The 19,197-nt window shown below is 55.7% G+C and overlaps 1 protein-coding gene across 1 annotated transcript; it reads left to right on the top strand.

Moving 5' to 3' along the window:
* The first annotated feature begins 366 nt into the window (after positions 1 to 366).
* Positions 367 to 18,396, top strand: GALNT5 (polypeptide N-acetylgalactosaminyltransferase 5). The gene is made up of 10 exons (XM_026108755.2): positions 367 to 1,483; positions 6,281 to 6,447; positions 7,744 to 7,863; positions 8,751 to 8,886; positions 9,284 to 9,403; positions 9,856 to 9,973; positions 10,686 to 11,009; positions 14,436 to 14,516; positions 14,844 to 15,005; positions 17,152 to 18,396. Exons 1-10 carry the CDS (start codon positions 393 to 395, stop codon positions 17,290 to 17,292), a joined length of 2,460 nt encoding a protein of 819 aa, XP_025964540.2. The 5' UTR covers positions 367 to 392; the 3' UTR covers positions 17,293 to 18,396.
* Positions 18,397 to 19,197: the final 801 nt, after the last annotated feature.

Raw genomic sequence — 19,197 nt, 5'->3', positions numbered from 1 at the left:
TCCCTTCCGCGTAGCACTCACTGCGGCGGGCGGGAGTGACTTCTCTGACCCCCCCCCCCCCGTGCCGCCACCCGGGACAGCGCGCACCGCCCGCCCGGTTCCTACGGCCGCAGCCGGGGCAGTGGCAGGGCGCGGGGCGGACGGAGCGTTCTGCCCTTCCCTGCGGCAGCTGCAGCCCGGCCTCTCCCACCGCGCCCCTCAATCCCCGCTCGCCGGCGGGGGCTTCGCGGGGGCCGCGTCGCAGCGCCGTCCCCGGCGCCGGGTTCAGGCCCGGAGCCCCGACGCGGGGGGGCGGCGGGGGCAGGCGGGGCCGGGGCGGGGGGGGGCCGGGGGGGGCGCGGGCCGGGCCACGCAGGCAGCGGCGGCGGCGGCGGCGGCGGCGGGGCGCAGCCATGGGCCGGGCGCGGAGGCTGCTGCGCGGGCGCGGGCGGGCGCTGGCGCTGGTGGCCGCCGCCTCGGTGGCCTGGCTGCTGCTCGACGCGGCGGCGCTGCGGCTCTGCTTCGGCGGCGGCGGCACGGGCGGCGGCGCGGGGGCGGCGGCGGAGCGCGGGGGCGGCGGGCCGGGGGCCGTCGAGGGGCAGCGGCGCGGCCCCCGTGGCGCCCCGCCCGCGGCGCGGAGGGGCCGGGGCCGGCTCGGCGAGGCCGGGGGCTCCCCGGGGGGCAGCCCGGCCGCCGCGGCGAAACCCCGAGTAGCGCCGACGGGGAGCGGAGCGGCGACGGGGGCGGCCGGAGCGGCGACGGACGCTGCAAAACCCGAGCTGGGCGGCGGAGCTGGGCCGCGGGGGGCATCGCCCACGCAGGGACCCGCCGCGGCCCGTCGGGACGGGCCCCCTCCCCCGGACTCGCCGGCCCCCGCGCGCGTCGGGCCCGCGGAGCAAAACGGGACCGGGGCGAGAGCGGCCGAGGCCGCGGAGGCGGCGGCGAAGCGGGGCCGGCATCGACCCGACGGCACGCGGGCCGCCGTGGGCAGCAGGGGCCTGCCCGCCCGCGCAGCGCCCGGGGACGGCGAGACGGCCGCGGGAGAGCACCCCGCTGCCCCCGGGGACCCCTTCGTCCGCGTGAGCAAGGAGGGGGCGAGCACCGGGGGCCCCGACGCCGGGGGGAACGGCACGAGGGGCCTGGAAGGGCGCCCGGAGCGGCACCGCGAGAGCGGCAAGAGCGAGGGCATCCCTGCGGCGCGCACGGCCGCGGCGGCCACGGCATCCCGCAGCCTGCGGAGAGCTGCCCCGGCCGGGGGGCCGTCGAAGGGCAGCAGCCGCGTGCCCCGCACCGCGCGCAGCCCCGGCACCCACCGCGTCCTGGCCGTGGATGCGACGCTCGCCCCGAGGGACCCCCGGGCTCCCGGCCAGTTCGGGCACGCCGTCGCCGTCCCCGAGGATAAACAAGAGGAAGCGAAAAGTCGGTGGAAAGAAGGGAACTTCAACGTCTACCTCAGCGACCTCATCCCCGTGGACCGAGCCGTCGTGGACACGCGGCCCGCCGGGTAAGAGCTGCTCCCCGCAGAGCCGCCCCGGCACGTCGCCTTGCTCCCGGGCACGGGGCTCCCGGGAAGCTTTAATCCGCGCGGCCGGAGGGGGCCCCTGGGTGCCCCCTGTTCCCCTGCTCATGCATGCTGTCCGTGAGAGCTCCTGCCATTTCCAGGGGACGGGCACTTGTTATTAGATGTGCAACCAGGTGAAGTTTTCAGGCTTCCTTAACCAGCTAAGCCCTGCTGTCCAAAGGGATGGGGGCAGGCGAGGGGGCCGGGGGGGCTTAGACCGCCCCGTGGCCGTGCCAGGCCTGGGGACGCTTTCCCCGGTTCAAGTGCAGCGCCAGACACGTCACCACGGCGCTGGGGTCTGGAGCGGGTGCGCTGGCTCCCGGAGCGGCTGTGCATCGCGTCCCTCCGTCTCGCCCCGCCGCCGGCTGAGCCGGTGCCCTCGCGCCCGCAGCCGCCCCCTCCTCCGGCAGCCCCCCGTCCCCGGCACGAGCCGCTGCCACCGCCCCAACCCGCGGTGCCGGAAAGCACGCGCCGGGTGCCGGAAGGGTTGCGTGGTGCCCGGCTGCCCCTGCGGAGCGGCGCCTGGGACGGTCCCGCGGGCAGGGCCGGGCCGGGCTGGGCTGCCGGAGCTGCGGCCGTGCAGCGCTTTGCTCTGGAAACCTCTCCTGGTTTCACAGCCGTTTCCGTGAGAGGTGCAGCTGATTCTGCAAACTGTGCTTTTGCACTTGGAAAACCAAAGCAGAGAGCTGCAGCTGGCCTACAAGAGCAAAGGGGGAGATGCGGGGCAGCGCCCTGGCAGCAGGAGGGCCGGGCGTTCACGGGGTCCTTGCTCTGAGCAGCTCATGTCGGAGCAGCCGCAGAGGGCTGGAAATGGTAAATATGAAGCTGAATGGCAGCGGCTGGCACCCGCGCGCAGGCGGCACAGCAGGCAGGGAGGGTCCAGGCCGCAGGGGCCACTGCACGCGGGAGAGGAGCCGTCGCTGCTCCCCGGAGCTCGGCCTGGGGCTCTGGCGGAGCAGACCCCGGGAGCAGAGCGTGCACCTCCGCGGCGCAGCCCGGCCGTCCCAGCCGGAGAGGCGAGATTCCTAGCGGATGAGTCACGAAAGCTGCGTGCGAGGAAGGCGGGCAGCTGCTGCGCTAGCACAGGGAGCACCTTAGCCAAACACGGGTGGGAACGTGCCCGCTGGGCTGCCGGAGCGGGGCAGAGCCTCCCCGGTCCGGGCAGGGACCGCGGGCGCGGGCGGAGGCCCCGGTGCCGGGCACGGGCTGCCCCGGTGCACGGGAGCGGTGCAGCCCCTTCCGTGGCTGCGTGTCCCCGTCCGGGATCCCCACCGCGCAGGTGGGGAACAGCCCGTGGCAGCAGGCTGCAGCAGCTGGGGTGGTCCAGCTGTTGACCACGAGTTAGAAATCCTTTCCTCGGATGCCTTTTTAATCCCCCTCAGCCAGAGGCCATCCAGATGGTGCACGTGGGCTGTGGACAAGGGGGAAACCGGGCCGTAAAGGCCAGCTTGCTGCTGCGAGTGCTGGCAAGCCTCGGTGATAAAACCGTGCATCGCCTTTTTGCTGCGGCCTTCCAGGTTCTCCCAGTTTCGTCCCCAGTTCACGCTAGACCCCTGAAATCTGGCCGGCAGGAGACTGGTCCTGTCACAGCCGTCAGTGTGTCCATCTCGATATAGTGAAGGTGATGCTTCCTGAGCACCGTATCTCTGCAGGAACGCGTGCAGAGCGAGCCCCAAACCTGAACAGCAGCGAGACCCAAAAGCCGTGCAGCCGAGGGGCCGGTGTAAGTGGCACGGAGGAGCCGGGACGTGTGCCTTCTCCTGGGGGAGCCCAGCTCCGGAGCCCGGGACGCCGTTTCGGCCCAGAGCTGCGCGCCCGCGCGTCCGTGTGCGGCTGCACCGCCTCTCCCCAGGCTGCCAGTGCAGCTCCTCCGTGGAAATCCGTTTATCCGGATTTAGACGGGGCCTGGATTTGATGCCAAGCATTCCTGGCTTGGCAGAGGGGGTGTGCACGGCCGTGGTGGGCTAGCACGCGGGCCGGCGAACACGGACCTCAGCGGCACCGGACACCTCGGGAGAAGGCTGTAGGGCATCCGTGTGGCTCCGGGCTTTGCTTCCAGGCTGTTTCCAAACTCACGAGCAAGTGATCCGAGGTAGCAAAGCAACGTGAGCGACTTAAGAGCCTGCCTTTTACTGACTTCCAGGGTGAGGCCAGCAGAATATAACGGCTGCGGACTATTTTTATTTAAAAGCCTGTTTAAGAATGGAATTTCAGAAGGATTTGACTTCTGCTAAACATTAGCTGTATAATATGAAGTATTTTATATATATGTGTGTGTATGTGTATATAGCTAGCAAAGCAACGGAGCCCAAACTTGCACTAAAAGACATTTTGAAATGTCTTTTTAGCTGTGGGTCAACAAAAACAAACCCATTGGTCTCTGCCTAGAAATCCTATTTTTGGGGGGCTAAAAGGGAAGAAAAAAAGAAGTTCCTGAGTTCAGGGCTGCCTCAAAGAGATGCTTTGCATTACGGCCCTCTCCGTCAGTCAGGCTTTACCTCGGCTCCGTCCTGGCTCCCGAACCTCCGCTCCTCCGCGGCGGAGGCCGGGTGCACAGAGCTGCCTGCGCGCGCTCCCGCGGCTGCCGTCGTGCGGGTCTGGGCCGGGAGCCAGCATCCGCTCATAGCCCGGCTAACGAACCTCCCTCTTGCCAGGTACTTCCTCAGTGCCCACAGCCCGCAGGGTTTGGTTCCTGCCGGGGTTTTCACAGGTGCTCTCCCACCCCGTGCTCCATGCAGTGAAAGCTGTCGTTCTCTGCAGCTGTCTGTCTCCTGCTCTTCCTCCTCCCCCCGTGTGTTGCTTCCTTGGGTTTTCTGTAAGAGCAGTTACGGGCTCACCTCTCTTTTCTCCTAGTCTCGTTCCCTCTCGTTCTTCTCTCTCGTTCTCGCAAACGAGCTCCACTGCCGCTCGGCCGGTACCTTCGGTCCAGCGAGTCCTGCAGGCACGTCGCAGCCAAACCCCTCTGCTGCAGAGAGGTCCCACGGCCGCAGGCCAGCGCATCTGCGGTTTCCAGCTAAAGCATATTAACATACTTACATACATATAATAGCTTTATATACATATTATGTACATACAAAATGCATTAACATAGCCATCAGTGTCCCCTCCCGGCTGAGCCAGCCCTGGCTGCTGCCCTGTGCAAGCCCACCACAAGCTCAGCCACGTGCTATAAACCGGAAGGAAAGACACCCCAAGGGGTGCTGCAGAGGGTGATGCCGGGGTTTTCTGCCTCTATCCGGAGCACTGCTGTTCAGCTGCAGAGCCCTGAGATACCTTTAAGTTTTCTTCGAAAGGCCACGTAGCCTGAGCCGTGCGGCGCGCTGGGTCAGCACACACCACCACCGCAGCTGCACCAGAGGGAGGGCCCAGTTAGCAAAACAGAAGGAAAAAGAAGTCAATTGTCCATACGCTGCGATATGCATGTCCCTGTTTTCTGTCTGGTGTTGAAAGCAGAGTATTAGAGCGAATAGTGGTTTTGATTCATCACTGAGAAATTAATTTTCTGCGTTAGCAGATGGGTTGGTTGCTCGTCCTGCCTGCAAGGGGTCTACTCTGGCAGGAGAAGAAAGACGACCCTTTTGTCAGGCTCCCACTTATCGACGAGCGCGAGAAAGCAAGTCCCAGTAATTCGTGGGTATTCTGGGATAAAACAGTGTATTTCAGGGGAGAGGGATTCTGCTGCGAGCTCTGCGCTCCTCCAGATCCGCTCGGAGATAGAGGAGCTGGGGGAGCGGTGCTCCCCTGGAGGCACGCATCAAAGCCATGCTTGAATTGCAAATAGCGGATGAGAAAAGCTGCTCATCGACCTTTTGTTCAAACACTGAAGACACGAACCTGACCTCGCCGCTGCATTTGGGCTGTCATGGAATAAAATGACAGACCCGTAGACATGGCAGAAATTCTATCGCTCCCTCAGATCACCCCGACGTGCATCTTCCCCTGCTGTGAGATGCCACGGCTGGGTGGGAAACAGACCGCCGAAACCATTCTGTATATGTAATATATACATAATATATACATATAATACAAAACCATGTTTTGCATGTAAAGTGAACGAGTCCTGCTGAAATTAGGGTGCTGGAACATCTTCCCCTTGCTACTGTCCCTTGAGCGAGGTGCAAAAGCTAGACCGGGCGGCTTGTCTTCCCTGTGTGCATGTTTGGTCAGGTCTTACGCTGAGTAACCCTTTACGGAAATAGCCATTTCCCTGCGTTTTAAGCATTTCATGGATTTTTTTTCCTCTACCAAGCTGAGTTTCAGGCAGCCTGGGATCCCAAGGCACGTGGACACTGGGAGCATCCCAGAATGGCACCCGGCGCCCTGGGTCTCCTCCCGCCCCAGGACTCGCCGGGATGCACGGGATGCACGCACTGCTCCCGGGAGCACAGCCAGGCCTTGCCTCACCCTGCCGGGCCACGGCACTGTTTCTTTGTGGAAAGAGAAAAGAAGCAGATACAGCCTCAGTGAGATGGTATCACGTGGGGATAGGGAGAAAATTAGGAGAGACCTGGCAGAAAGGAGTGAGGCCTTCCCATTCCTGCAGGACAGCCCGGGGGAAGAGGGCCTGGGACTGCTTTAGGTAGTCCGCATCCGCTCCCTTTTCCACTGAAATTCCTTTACAGGTGTTTGTGTGAGTATTTTGCAGAGCGTGCCTGCTCCCTCGCCTTGTGCATTTGCACAATAAACATGAAACGGGGAGTTTTTGGGGACTCACCGGTGACTGTGGCATTGCTGTCGCAGGTGCTCGGAGCAGCGGGTGCACAACGACCTCCCGACCACCACCATCATCATGTGCTTCGTGGACGAAGTGTGGTCCACCCTTCTCCGCTCCGTCCACAGCGTCCTCAGCCGCTCTCCTCCGCACCTCATCGAAGAAGTCATCTTGGTGGACGACTTCAGTGCCAAAGGTAGGCGAAACTTCTTTTACCTTTATGAAACTAATAGGACTTGAGGCTAAAATACAATTTATTCTCTGTAATTCAATTCTGTATAGTAGGAAGAAATCACATTTTTGTCTTTCGGCGTGCTGATGTGCTTACCCGTGTTGTCACCTCTCCAGAGTGGAGGGACTGAAGGCCATGGCCACTCTCGGGGCTGCGGCACGCTCTCGGTGGCGGATGGACCCTCTGGCTCAGGGGCTCGTGTGCTCAGGAAGGCACTGTCACCCTTCTCTGTGCAGTTTCCAGACTGATGCAAGCTTTTTTTTCCCCAGAATTGGTGTCAGAAGAAGAGTATGCACTTACCCGAGTTGCTCAGGGGCTGTAATAGCTGCAATAAAAGCAGCGGCTGTTTGGCGTCTGTGCATGCAGTGGATTGACACGGTAGTCACAGGCCCTTGAGATGATACTCAGCCTCTGCTTTTTGATACTTTGGCTCTCCACTGACTTCAGCCCTCAGTAATTTAAGAATTAAGTAATTTTCCAACTACTTCAGGGAAAGTACCATCTTAGGTGAATATCAGAGCCTATCCCAAGAGTTGACGGTCCAACAAGAGAATAGGTGCAAGAAAGAACGGAAGAAGACTCTGTTCATTTTTAAAATAATCATTAATACATACTATTTCCTCTCAAAAGCATCTTTTCCATTTTCCTTGTTGTTTTCTCCCTGTTACTTCCCTTTGTATCTGCCCATTGGCCAGCAAAACCTCTGAAATGCCGGGTTTGCAGCAGGACCCACACCATCGCGGTGCGTTAAGGAGAAGCAGCAGCAACAGCCCTCTGCTAACGTGTCACAAATATGTCACCTTTGGAGCCCCTCAGAAATGCGTCACCTTTGGAGCCCCTCCGAACTGTGGGAACTGCTCGAAGGAAAAAATTTACAGCCAGATTTTAATGGCAATTACAGCATCGTGAAGAAGAAAAATCAGTTTCAAAGTCTTCGAACAACTGCTAAATACCCAAATTTGCATCATGCAACTTCCAAGTGAACCCATTAGGATTTTACTGATAGCCTGTCATTAAAAACATGCTTTTGGGCAGCCCTGCACTTGCTCTTCTGCAAGCCAGAGTGTCCCACTTGAAGCGTGTCCTGCCTCGCGCTGGCCGGGGCGCCTCGCTGCCGGGTTAGTCTTGGCGGGGCCGGACCCTGGGAATCCTCTCCGAGACAGCAAAAACCCCCAACGCAGGAACCGCGAGACGCTTCCGGGGAAAATCCTCACGCTGCTTTTTATGTCAGTCTCATTGTCTCATTCTTCTTCTCTTTAGACTACCTCAAGGAGAAGCTTGACAAATACATGTCACAGTTCCCCAAAGTTAAGACCCTTCATCTCAAAGAAAGACATGGTTTAATACGAGCCAGACTGGCTGGGGCAGAGATCGCCAAAGGTAAGACGAAGCCCCTTGGCACGCCTGTCTGGATCTCAGCAGAGGTGCTACACCGCCCTTCCTCTATTCCTCCGTTTCTATTACTGTATTTTACTGTACTACGTCTATCACTGTCTCTTCTACTACTGTGTTTTCCTTCCTTCCCGCTGAACTAGTGTTAAGGATATCTCACTGCCACATTAAACTGGAACCGTTGTGCAGACAAATTTCAAGCATCTCAACAGTCCTCTTGTTGAGTGGTGCATTTTAGAGATAATGGCAACAATCTGTAGAATACTTCCGTTTGAAAATTGCCACCGCCCCTGCAGAGCTGGTCTAACCGAGAGGTTAGTGACTAACGAACCAAATGAGAAAAAGGGCATGTCTCAGCACACAAAGCGCAGAGATGTCACGGAGAGGACGAGCTGCTGGCTGTTTGGCATCTAAAAACAGCGTCCGTAAGTGTCGGTTCGTATTTCCGGCTCTGCCTGGCCTTGGCTTCGCTTTCTGCCACCAGCCGCAGTGCTGTTATAAAGCAGCCGGTCGCGCGTGCAATTGCCCACGTTTGCTTTCCATTTCGCGCTGGCTGTGGATTTGCTCGGGCAGCAAGCCAGGAGGTTTCTTTGGACCTTAAGGAGAAATGTGCGTTGGGTTACAGCTGAGACCTTTTCTCGGGAACATTTTGGGGAGTGAAACGTCCTCCTCGGCGGTCGCCCCCGGGCACGGAAACCCAGCCAGCCTCCAGCTGGTTGGGGCTGGTGTCCACCCCCTCTTTACAAAACGCTTGCCTGGAAATCATGGATTGGGCCAAAAATGCACCTTGTTGACTCCGGCTGGGCTCCTCTGGAAGGGCTGTGAGGAGCGGAGGGGTCTGCTGGCCCTGGCCACGTCCTCGGTTTCGCCCCCAGGCGACGTGCTGACCTTCTTGGACTCGCACGTGGAGTGCAACGTGGGGTGGCTGGAGCCGCTGCTGGAGAGGGTCCGCCGGAGCCGGACGAAGGTGGCCTGCCCCGTCATCGAGGTGATCAGCGACAAGGACATGAGGTACCGCCCCCCCGGGCTGCTTGCGCCGCTGCGAAACGCGAACGTTAACACGATTGGCCTTCGCGAAACCGCTTACTAACTGTGACCGTCAAAAGCATCAACTATAGGAAGACAAATGTCTAAGCCTTCTAGCTAGCCTTCGACAATATTTCACAAGGAATGCATAAAACTGCTGTACACGAGCTATTAAAACCTCTACCAGTAGGCACAGCTGCTTCATTTATCACAAATACCTTTTAGGTCTTCCATGAGTTCTAGGACATGAAGAGGATTCCTGATGAAATTTGTTAGAATCTTGTTTTAATTATGTACAGATATTCATCTTCGCTCATTAAGGGTGACATTTCAGTCAGGAATGTGACTCAGAGTTAGTCATCCTGATCTCTCCTCCCTTTAGTTATATGACAGTGGATAACTTCCAGCGCGGGATTTTCACTTGGCCAATGAATTTTGGATGGCGACAGATTCCTCAAGAGGTCATTGAGAAAAATAAAATGAAGGAAACTGATATAATAAGGTAAAAAAAACCTGAATTTGAGAGTTTTGTGAGCCAACCTGTTGGTTTGCTCGTGATGTAGCAGCCGAGCCACCCGGCCTGGGGGGTACCACCATCAGAGGGGCCGGGCGCTATGGGCAGCCGCAGCCACCGCTTCGACACCCGCACGGGCCAGCACCCAGGCTGTTTTCATATTGCACGCGTCAGCCTGCACTGTTCCAGTGGCCCTTGCCTTCAGAAAGTCTGGGCTTTTAAAAAAGTACCGACTTTTACCTCTGGGAATGGGATGCTCTGCCTTTACTCCAAACACCTCCTCCATTAACCTCACATCCCTGCCTCGGTACGTGCAAATTCAGACGCTGCCCCCGAGCATTTAGCAGCCCACGGTCGCTTGACGAGTCCTTTGCCGAAGTGAGGGGAAAGGGAGCTGTTTCCCGAGCAGCTGACGTGCGCCGTCGCTCTTCTGTTCGCAGGTGCCCTGTGATGGCGGGTGGCTTGTTCTCCATCGACAAGAAGTATTTTTTTGAGCTGGGAGCGTACGACCCCGGGCTGGATGTTTGGGGAGGCGAAAATATGGAGCTTTCCTTCAAGGTATGTGGTTCCCAGCAGCCCATTCCTGCGGGAGATGTTGCCTCCAGTGGATTCCACATCGACAGATTTCTGGGAAGGCGCTTGCGTCGCTCCCTGCTTCCTCTCCGGCACATAATCCGTACCCATCGCCACGGGTGAGTGTGTCACCTCCCAGGAGAAGCAGGTCGTTAATCCCCTGCTCACGGTGAGGAGGTCCAAGCTCCATCCCCACAGCCACGGTGCGGGGGTTGGCACAGGGCAGCCATGGCAGCACCCCGGAGCACTTGGGGTCAAGGATCCAAGACGTGGGCACCACCCAGGCTGTGCTTGAGCACGGGGTGGGATGCGCACGGGAGCAAGGAGCTAACGGGGGCCCTCTGCCAAGCCCGGGGAGGCAGAGCTGGCCCAGGGAGGCCCAGCTGGCTGCAGCCCAAGCGGCTGATGGGAGCCGTGAGGGGCTTTTCCACCCAAGATGAGGTACGAGGTCCCTCCGTGGCCTAGATCTGCCTTTCCAAACACATTCCCTTTGGAGCAGTAGGGTTGCTCAGATGCTGACCTCCAACAGAGCTGCCTTTGGCATGGTATCAATTGTCCGCCCACCACTTACGGAGGTACAGCTCACACTCTGGATACCGTGCCGGCCAAAAGCCAGGCCACGTCACAGAATTAGGCCTATGTTAACCACAATGCAGCGTTTGCCAGTGTTTCTGTCAAAGCAATCTCTGTTTTTCAGGTCTGGATGTGTGGAGGAGAAATTGAGATTATTCCATGCTCCAGAGTTGGACACATTTTCAGGAACGACAACCCATATTCCTTCCCTGAAGATCGGATAAGGACGGTGGAGCGGAATTTGGCTCGTGTTGCGGAGGTCTGGTTAGACGAGTACAAGGACTTATTCTATGGACACGCTTATCACTTAATCTTGAAAAACCTGGATGTTGGTGACCTGACGCAACAGATCGAACTACGGAAGAAGCTTCAATGCAAAAGTTTCAAGTGGTACCTGGAGAACGTCTACCCGGACCTGGAGGCTCCTCTCGTTAGAGCTAGCGGGCTGGTACGTACCCAAATGATGATGTGACTTGCTCGTGTTCATTTAAATGTATTTTCTGTGGCTAGCTGGAGACCTGGAAGCACCCGAATACAGCTGGTTGCTCGCTGTTCCTCTGGGGTGCAGAAGGCCCATCTCTGAGTCGTTTCCCTTGGCCTGTGAACGATTTGCACCCTTCCTGCAGACAAGGGTTTCCTTCCATGTGTCCAGAGAATGCATCTTTCTGAATGATACTTCTGTGTTTCCTTTCAAATTTCTATTTGGTAACATTTTTGAATATTTAATATGTCACAGTCTGCATTTTCCAGTATTTTTATAAAGAAAAAGTCACAATTCCAGCAGACAATCTTTCATTAAAAAGCCTATTTAGTGTTTAAAAACCAGATAAATCACCTGTGCCACAGTCAGGGTCACAGAGATGTACATCCCTTTAGCTCACCTCACCTCCATGGCATGAGTGCTAAAATCCTCTGAATCTGCACAACTTTTTCACCCCAGCAGGAGAGAGAAGTTCTTTTTTCCAGTGGGATTTCTAGTGCTTCACTCATTTAAGCGTGGAGGGGATTGAGCGCACGGACAGGTGTCGCGGCGCTTTGTACTAGTGATGCATCACCACTAGAGCGCAGCAGAAATCTATTTTTCTGCTTGTGCAGCACCAGCCACATCGTGTCCGCTTTCAAGCAAACAAACAGAAACAACAGGAAGTCTCAGCATTTATTCACACGTAGGTGAAGCCAGCTGCTCAGGAGAGGAGAATCATTAAAGTGTATTTTGGATTAAAACCTGGCTCACCACAAGTCTCTTGCACGAAGCTGGATGGGCAGCTGAGGGTCGGGCTCTGTTTCTCCTCCCTGTCCCTCCTTCTCCAGCCAGGATACTCGCGGCCCTCTCTGAGACTGGTCTTATCTGTGCAACTACTCTGCAGGTGCTCAGAGTCACTTCACCCATATTAAAAAGGAAATGAAACAAGAATAAAACATGGACCCCGATTTTGGCCCAGATCTTGGCCTCAGCAAAACATCAGATGCACCTCTGAACACTCAGAAACCGAAGACATCCTGTCCAGGAAAGATACTCAACTTATTGCAATTCATCTATCATTGCAGGAACATACGTAAAATATCTGGTTTGTAGGAAGGGTTACAGTGATGCCGGGAGTCAGAGCGCGGCAGCAAGAGGAGCACTTAGAGGAAGGAGGCTGGAGGGAAGAGCGAGGACGGGAACGGCCTGTCCCCTCCTTCCCCACCAGCTCTCGCGACCTGCGGCTGCTTCACGGGCCGTTGCGGAAGCCAGGAGAAAGCACAGCAACCGTCTGGCCACGTTTCAGGCTTGTCCTCTGGCCAAGGGTGTAACGTGAAGGTTCCCATTCACGGGAATCCCTAGAGATCAAGTGAGGCTGGTCTACAGCTGCTTTTTGCCAGCTGCAATTAGTGTTTTTGTTTTATGAGCAGCCATAAAAGTGTTTGATAGTAGCTTTACAAAGAAAATGGAGAAGGATGGTTTGGTGATGCTATGGCATCTAGGTGGCTACTCAGCACTTGTGAAAAAGGTAAAGGAAGCTGCTAGATTTGTGCATTTTCGATCATTTTTAGTGCCTCTTCCACTGGAAGCTTCCATTCCTCACACCGCAGCAAAAGCCGTGGGTTGTTGCTCAGAGCAGTTGCAGACACAAATACCAAGTGCTGTCAACCAAGGCAGCCATTCAGCAGCTCTTACCCCCGGCTGAAAACCTGTGTCCCTATGTTTTCTTTTAGAAAACACCAGTGGAATTAGACCAAAGGCTTCAGTGAAATATCAGCTTAGGTGATTTTTTTTTTTTAAACAAAAACAATTAGTAATATTTTTGAGAACATCAAAAAAATCAGAACTTTCTTGAGAAATATTTGCTTCTTCAATTCAAAACAGCTCTCCTGTTTCAGTCAGAATAAAAATAAATGTCAAATTCAGCACTGAGCATTTAGACCTCATATAAGTAAAAGTGTTTCAATTGAACCGAAACCTGAACTTTTCAGCTTTGTTCTTGTGAAAATTTTCAAGATGTTCTTTGTCTTGATTCAGGCCACCTGAATCACTCTTTTATGTTTATTCTCAAAATTTAATAGGGCAGAAAATCTGTTTTTCAGCTAGGTCTGCGCGTTCCAGCTGTGTTGAACATTATCCAAAGTTACTTGATAACTATTTTCTGAATAGCATATTTATTCCCTGGGATTAATTGATAGATTGTTCAGCAGTTTTGAAAGGAGGAAAAGAAACGACATGTGCAAGGAATTGTATGACCAGCCCTAATTTTGACACCCTGCCAGGACGACTTTGGAGCACCACCAAGGTACCTGCAGCCTCCGAAGGACGGCAGACCAACCCCTCGGCTATTGAGAGTCCCTGTAACGCTGCTGGTTTCAGCCCAAGGAGCCAGGGGGAAGCTGGCTGAGTTCAACCCAGTATTTTCAGTTTTGTGATACAATATTCAGTGCTCCTAAGCAACCTTTGAATATGCCCATCTGGCCATACGAACCGTGTTTAAGAAAAAGCCTCTCGCAAACCTGCTAATAGGACACTGGTGTGCCGGCTCCCCGGGGCAGGGCTGCTGCAGGGCAGGCAGAGCAAAGGGAAGCAGAAGGAAGAAATAGAGTTTGCCCCTCCGTCATAGCAAGTAATGAAGCGGCAGCACACAGCTAGGTGCAGAGTACACATAATCGGATAAAAAATTGGTTTGTTCTCCCCAGGGCATGGCGTTCAGTCACGCACCCGTTCACCCCAGCGGTGCAAGGGAAAAAAGTTCAGCTGAAAACCAGCTTAATGGTGATGTTACCGCCGAGGTTCCCCATTTGGGGTGGAACCACAGTTGCGTTTCCCTGTTGATGCCAGGTACTGAGGCAGCCAACCTAGACGGAAAAGGGGAAGAGTGGCCTCAGCGTGAGGCGCTGAGCACGGCACGTGTGACGCTGAGCACCTCCCTGCGTACATCCATCTGCGTTCCTCTCTGGGGTGAAGGGAGGGAAAATCCGCGGGACAGACACCGGCCACGCCGTTTAATTCCCGGAGGAGCACGCAAGAACGAGGAAGGATTATGCAGTGGTTATTTTTGGAGAACTGTTGTTTTGGGGCTTTGCAGAACAGGAACATTAGCTCTGTCCAAAAAAAAAAGCAACCAAAAAACCCACTGTGTCTCATCCAGCTTCAAGTATTATTGGAAAGGGCTATTTTAAACCTTCTCTTGATAGGCAAAACATTGGTAGCAGACCAAACATGCATTTATGGACCCCACCGAAGACCATGACACGGTATCTCTGCTTCGGTCCGTTAGGTGGACAGCGTTAGCCACCGTCCTCGGAGTCTGGCTGGTTAATTGTGGTGGAGCAGCCGCTCCGCTCTCTGGAGAGTGTGTGTCTTGCTTTCCTCCTTCTAAATTTCCATCTTGGTGCTGTTTTCTAGCTCGTTAACACAGCCACGGCAAGGTGCATCGCTGTGGAGAACAACACGCTGGCTTTTGAGGCTTGCGATGTCAACAACGAGGTAAGGACGGCCTGGTCATTGCGTGTCCGACGTTACTTTGAGCGCACGGCCCGGAGCCTCCCACCTCCCCGACCTCCCCTTGGCAGCCGGTGCGGTCCCTCCCACCGGGAGAAACCTCAAAAATGCGCAGGGATTCCCAAAGTCTGTAGTGAGGCAACAACCGCCTTGGCCCAGAGCTGGCGAGAAGAGGAGGGTTAGATGAGTCCCCGCGCGTGGGGACGGGAGCACTCGAGCGCGAGGCCGGGCTTTGCAGGCCGCGGCGTGCGGAGGGCGGGCGCCCGGCGGGAGGTGGGCGCGCGGTGACTTTCTGCCAACCCCTCTGCGCAGGACCAGCAGTTCAACTACACGTGGCTGCGGCTGCTGCAGCACGGGGAGGCCTGCGTGGCCCCGGCGGCGGCCGGAGGAGCCCCGGGGCTGCGCCGCTGCGACGGCAGGAACCCCCGCCTCAAGTGGCTGCACATGGCGCTGGCCCCCGGCCGGCCCCAGCTGGTGAGTAGGGGCCCGGCGGTCGTGGCCGGTCGCGGCCGGTCGCGGCCGGTCGCCGCCATGTCGCGCGTCCGCAGGCCGAGACGAAGGCTCGCTGCGGCGGGGCGGTCGTGCCGGTGGGGCTCGGCCACCTCCCACGTACCGTAACAAAGAGCCCCGGTTTGACGCGGGGTCAATCCATGGCACTTGGGTGGAGACGAGGTGGTATTGACTGGCTTTCAAACAGCACTTCTGAAAGAAAACATTTATGGAAAGGAAAGGAGTGCACACTTACCTTCATTACCGGCATTGAGAAAAGCAAGAAAGCCATGACTCTATCTGCATCAGCCTCGTATAAGTAGCTGCCCTAAAAAGCTAAATACCGGTGAAATGACATACCCTATGTGACTCCTAATTTAGCTCTTAACTGCAGACTCCGGACGGTAGCTGTTAAGTTACAACAGCGCGGTATCGACAGGCCCCGTTCCTCCTTAGTCTCACGACCCAAACCTTTCAACGCCAGACGCTGCAGCCCCCGGCTTACAAAAGCCAGGATAGTTTGTGGAAATATCTGAAAATTGTCATCCACTTACGAGTCTGGCGAGCGTTGCAGGTCTATCGGCAGTTCTGGTCACCTCAGGTCTGTTCCAGACCGAGCTCGCTTCAGGCCTGCGGTTAGATATATTCATATATATGATGGTCTCTGCCAGAACAGAGACTGCCGCGGGCCCTTTCCCCAAGCAGAATTCCTCTGAATTAGTAAGTCCACCTTGAGACAAAGCATTCAAGTATAACCCTAAATTATGGCATCAGAGTAATAACGATCCAGAGTCCATGAAGTTTCTGTCTTAGGAGCATGCAACGAAACTTCAAACACACATAGGCAGGAAAAACCCTTGAAAACAGAAAAGTCCTTAAATTTCAAGAGTAGCATGTTGTAGATGAATATTATTATTTTTTTAAAGTTGGACACCACACTGGGCATCTTCAGTTACATGGATCTTGACATGGCAAGTCCAAGGACTCAAAAGATATTTTCATAAAATGTGAATCTCCACTTTCTTCCTTGCGGAAGCAAAGCTCAAGTCAGAACTGCTCAATGGGGAGGAGAGTAGTGGGTAGAGAAAAAGCATCTTTTACCAAAACCCTGCCAAGGGAGCCTCACGAAACGCAGACACTCCTGCTTCCTGGAGACCTCAGGGACCTGCAGCTATAGCGGACAAAACCCTGATTTTTATGCACTTCCCACCTTTTCCCTTGAAAGCTGATTCCAGAGAGATCAGTCTCAGTTACATAAAATAACAGTTAGCATGGTTGCTTCAGCATTTACTGATGCAAGCGATCAGAAAACCAAAGAGAAAGTCAACCGATGATTAATGCTGACCACAGGAATTATGATGCTTTGCCTTCATCTAATGTCACTGTGTCATTTTAATGATGTGCAGTACATTTACCAGACACAGAAAGATCCATTTTTTGCCCAAACAAAAATCTGCAAGTCACTTTAGTAATATTTCATCTAGCTATTAACCAAATGATGATGAGAAATGTTGCAATGCTGGCAGTAAAATGAAAACGTCCTTTAGCGGTACTTGCAGAGCTGCCTTGCTGGCTGTGTGAGCTCGGCAGATGAAGATAAGTACACGTGAAAAGCAGAAGGATCAGAATCACTCAAACCCTTCATTCCTTAGCAATCCAATTTACTAACCCAGCGTTTGGACCTCGTGACCGATTTACCTAATGTCCTTTTCATCACACTAAATGTGCTTTTGGTTCATCAGCTAGGAATCTCCAAAACAGAAGATCAGTCTGCTGCCATACGTTCCCCTGTTGGGAATGGGTATTGCAAATACCATCTGGAGTTATTTCCTTTGCATGGTAATTACCATTCGGACAGCAAGAGACCTAATCTTTTAGTTTCCAGTGAATTAAAAGGCCATGAAGCGCAGAAGGTATAAAATAATCCCAGTTCAGCGGCAGGTGTAAGCTCTGGATCCCACCCAAATTCCCCTTTCAGCCTGCAGAGAGATCCTACATCCTAGAGAAGTGCAGAAAAGGGCACGTCACAAAACCAGGCTTTCTCGGGGGGAAACAGAGCAACGCGCTTTCCGAGGGGTCGGACAAGAGCCGCTGCCTGGGGCCGTCCCTGACGTCGTCTCTTTCCCCGCAGACGGACCACGTTGTCGTGGAGCACCTCGCGCAGCCGGCGTGCTTGGAGGCGGATCCGGCCCGCGGAGCCCTGCGGGTCGGCGCCTGCGACTCCGCCAGCCCCTTCCAGAAGTGGCGGTTTGGGAGCTACCACGTGGACTGAGGGGCGCGCGGCCAGACCCCAGCCCTGCTCTCGTCGTGGGCGTCCGCCCCCGACCTCTGCGACTCGCCACCGCCGTTACCAGACTGCGAGCTCATTTCCAAAGGACAACTGAGATCCGTAATTTAAACCGGCATATTGAGACATCAAAACATCAAGCAAGAGCACTTCCAGCTTAATGACGTTTCAAAGACAGGTTTTCACTCGCTGTGGGACACTTTGGTGAAAGCTAAATTAATTTTCTTTCTTATTAAATGGAAGTGTTTTCTGAAGTTCCCCGTCCCACCACATGCAAGCCTCAGCTGCTGTCTAAGGACAAGGGCATAAGCTAATAGAAATACTTCCAGGACTGTCAGTGTCAACAGCAAAACTGGGCTGTTTGTCCTGCCACAATCTAAGAAATGGAAGTTTATTGCCCAACATGTTAAAAATATCCATCCTACGTGCCGGTGCCCGGCCCGGTCGTGGGATCCCGCCCAGCTGGATCTGTCGCCTCTGGGGGACCAGCTCACCTGGCAGCTGATTGCTTACCAGAAAAGCCCGTTTTTGTTAACGGCCGGGGCGGCTCCTGCCCCAAACATCTCCCGCCGCGCTCAGGGTCTGTGCAAACACCGGGGACACCGGGGAGCGCGGTTTGGCTGCGGATTTAGCTGTGAATATTGCTTACCGGGAGGTTTTCTGGCCACGGGTTCCTCACCAACACTAAGCCGATACCCGGGGCAGCGCGCGGTGGGAGCACAGCAGCGAGCACGGCGCGCGGGACCTGCCGTCACGCCGCGTGCAGGGGACGAGCAGCACGCGTGAGCCCGCGAGCAAACGCCTGGAAACGCGATGGGGAGGGAGCGTTGCGGTGCCGGCCGACCTGCTGTCCTCCACACCACGCGTTCATCAACGGCCAGCTTGGCTCTGAGTGGCTGCAGGTGGAGACCTGGCTTGGTTTGCCTCAAAAAAAAAAAAAAAAAAAAAAAAAAGTTGGAAAAACTGGGAATAAATGACGTTACGTGAAGCTTCTTCCCAAGCGTGTCTCGTGTTAACTCCTTTCTAGGTGTTTTCCTACCTGATTTGCTGTCAGAGCTGCAAAATATTAAAACCTGAAAAACTTTTAAATCATCTAGTTCTCCTGCTTTGTGGCTTTGGTTTGGTTTTCCATTCAGCGCGTGGTTAACTCAGACGACGTTGCCCTTGACCATCATGCCTGTCGCAGATGCTGTGACCATTGCCTCACTGGAGCAGTTTAATTCACATCCAAACCCAGCACACGGTGCTCGTCGAAACACCCGAGCTGTGAGCCAGCATCACGCGGCAGCGGCAGCAGAGGGTAGGAGGGAGTCACGTCTCCCAAAAACGTCCTAATTTGGCTTTAGCTACCCGTCGCCAGGCGCAGTCATAGCCGCGGCTGGGACCCAACCCCGCGCTCAGCACTCCCACCGCCACGGCACGCGCTTCCCAAAATTTGGAAACCGCTAATGATCCTGTAACAGTCACCTAGCGTATGAGCCAAATGTTAGAAACTGATAGGGACAGATTTATGATAAAACAAGGAAAAATCTGCCTTTTACTCCTGAAGCCTGGGCTCCAGCTCCGTCCGTGCAGCCCTGGAGGAGGAACGTGCCCAGGCTGCCAGCAGCACCCGACCCAGTCCCGCGCGTTGGGCGCTGGGACACAGCCAGGTCGTCCAGCTGGGGCCGAAGGATAAAAAAGCCGATGTCTTTTGCAGCAAAACGCTGCTCAGCTGCGCGCGCAGGTCACTAAAGACGAGGGTGGTTCGGAGGAGCGCTTTGCACCGCGTGGCTTCGGCCAGGCCCGCTGGGTCTCGCCCCGACAGGCTCGGCGAATAACCTAATGCCCAAGAAAACGTGTCATTCTTACGGGAACGGCTCCGATGGGGGAACCGGGGGGGCTGGGACG

This window comes from Dromaius novaehollandiae, chromosome 7, assembly GCF_036370855.1.
Source record: "Dromaius novaehollandiae isolate bDroNov1 chromosome 7, bDroNov1.hap1, whole genome shotgun sequence".
Taxonomy (NCBI): Eukaryota; Metazoa; Chordata; class Aves; order Casuariiformes; family Dromaiidae; genus Dromaius; species Dromaius novaehollandiae.
Note: the sequence above shows the minus strand (reverse complement) of the source record. Positions and strands in the feature narration are given on the sequence as shown.

Coding starts and splice junctions, on each gene's coding strand:
- GALNT5 (XM_026108755.2), top strand. CDS start 393: ATGGGCCGGGCGCGGAGGCTGCTGCGCGGGCGCGGGCGGGCGCTGGCG. Junction 9,404..9,855: donor AAGGAAACTGATATAATAAG/GTAAAAAAAACC, acceptor TTCTGTTCGCAG/GTGCCCTGTGATGGCGGGTG. Junction 11,010..14,435: donor TCGTTAGAGCTAGCGGGCTG/GTACGTACCCAA, acceptor GCTGTTTTCTAG/CTCGTTAACACAGCCACGGC.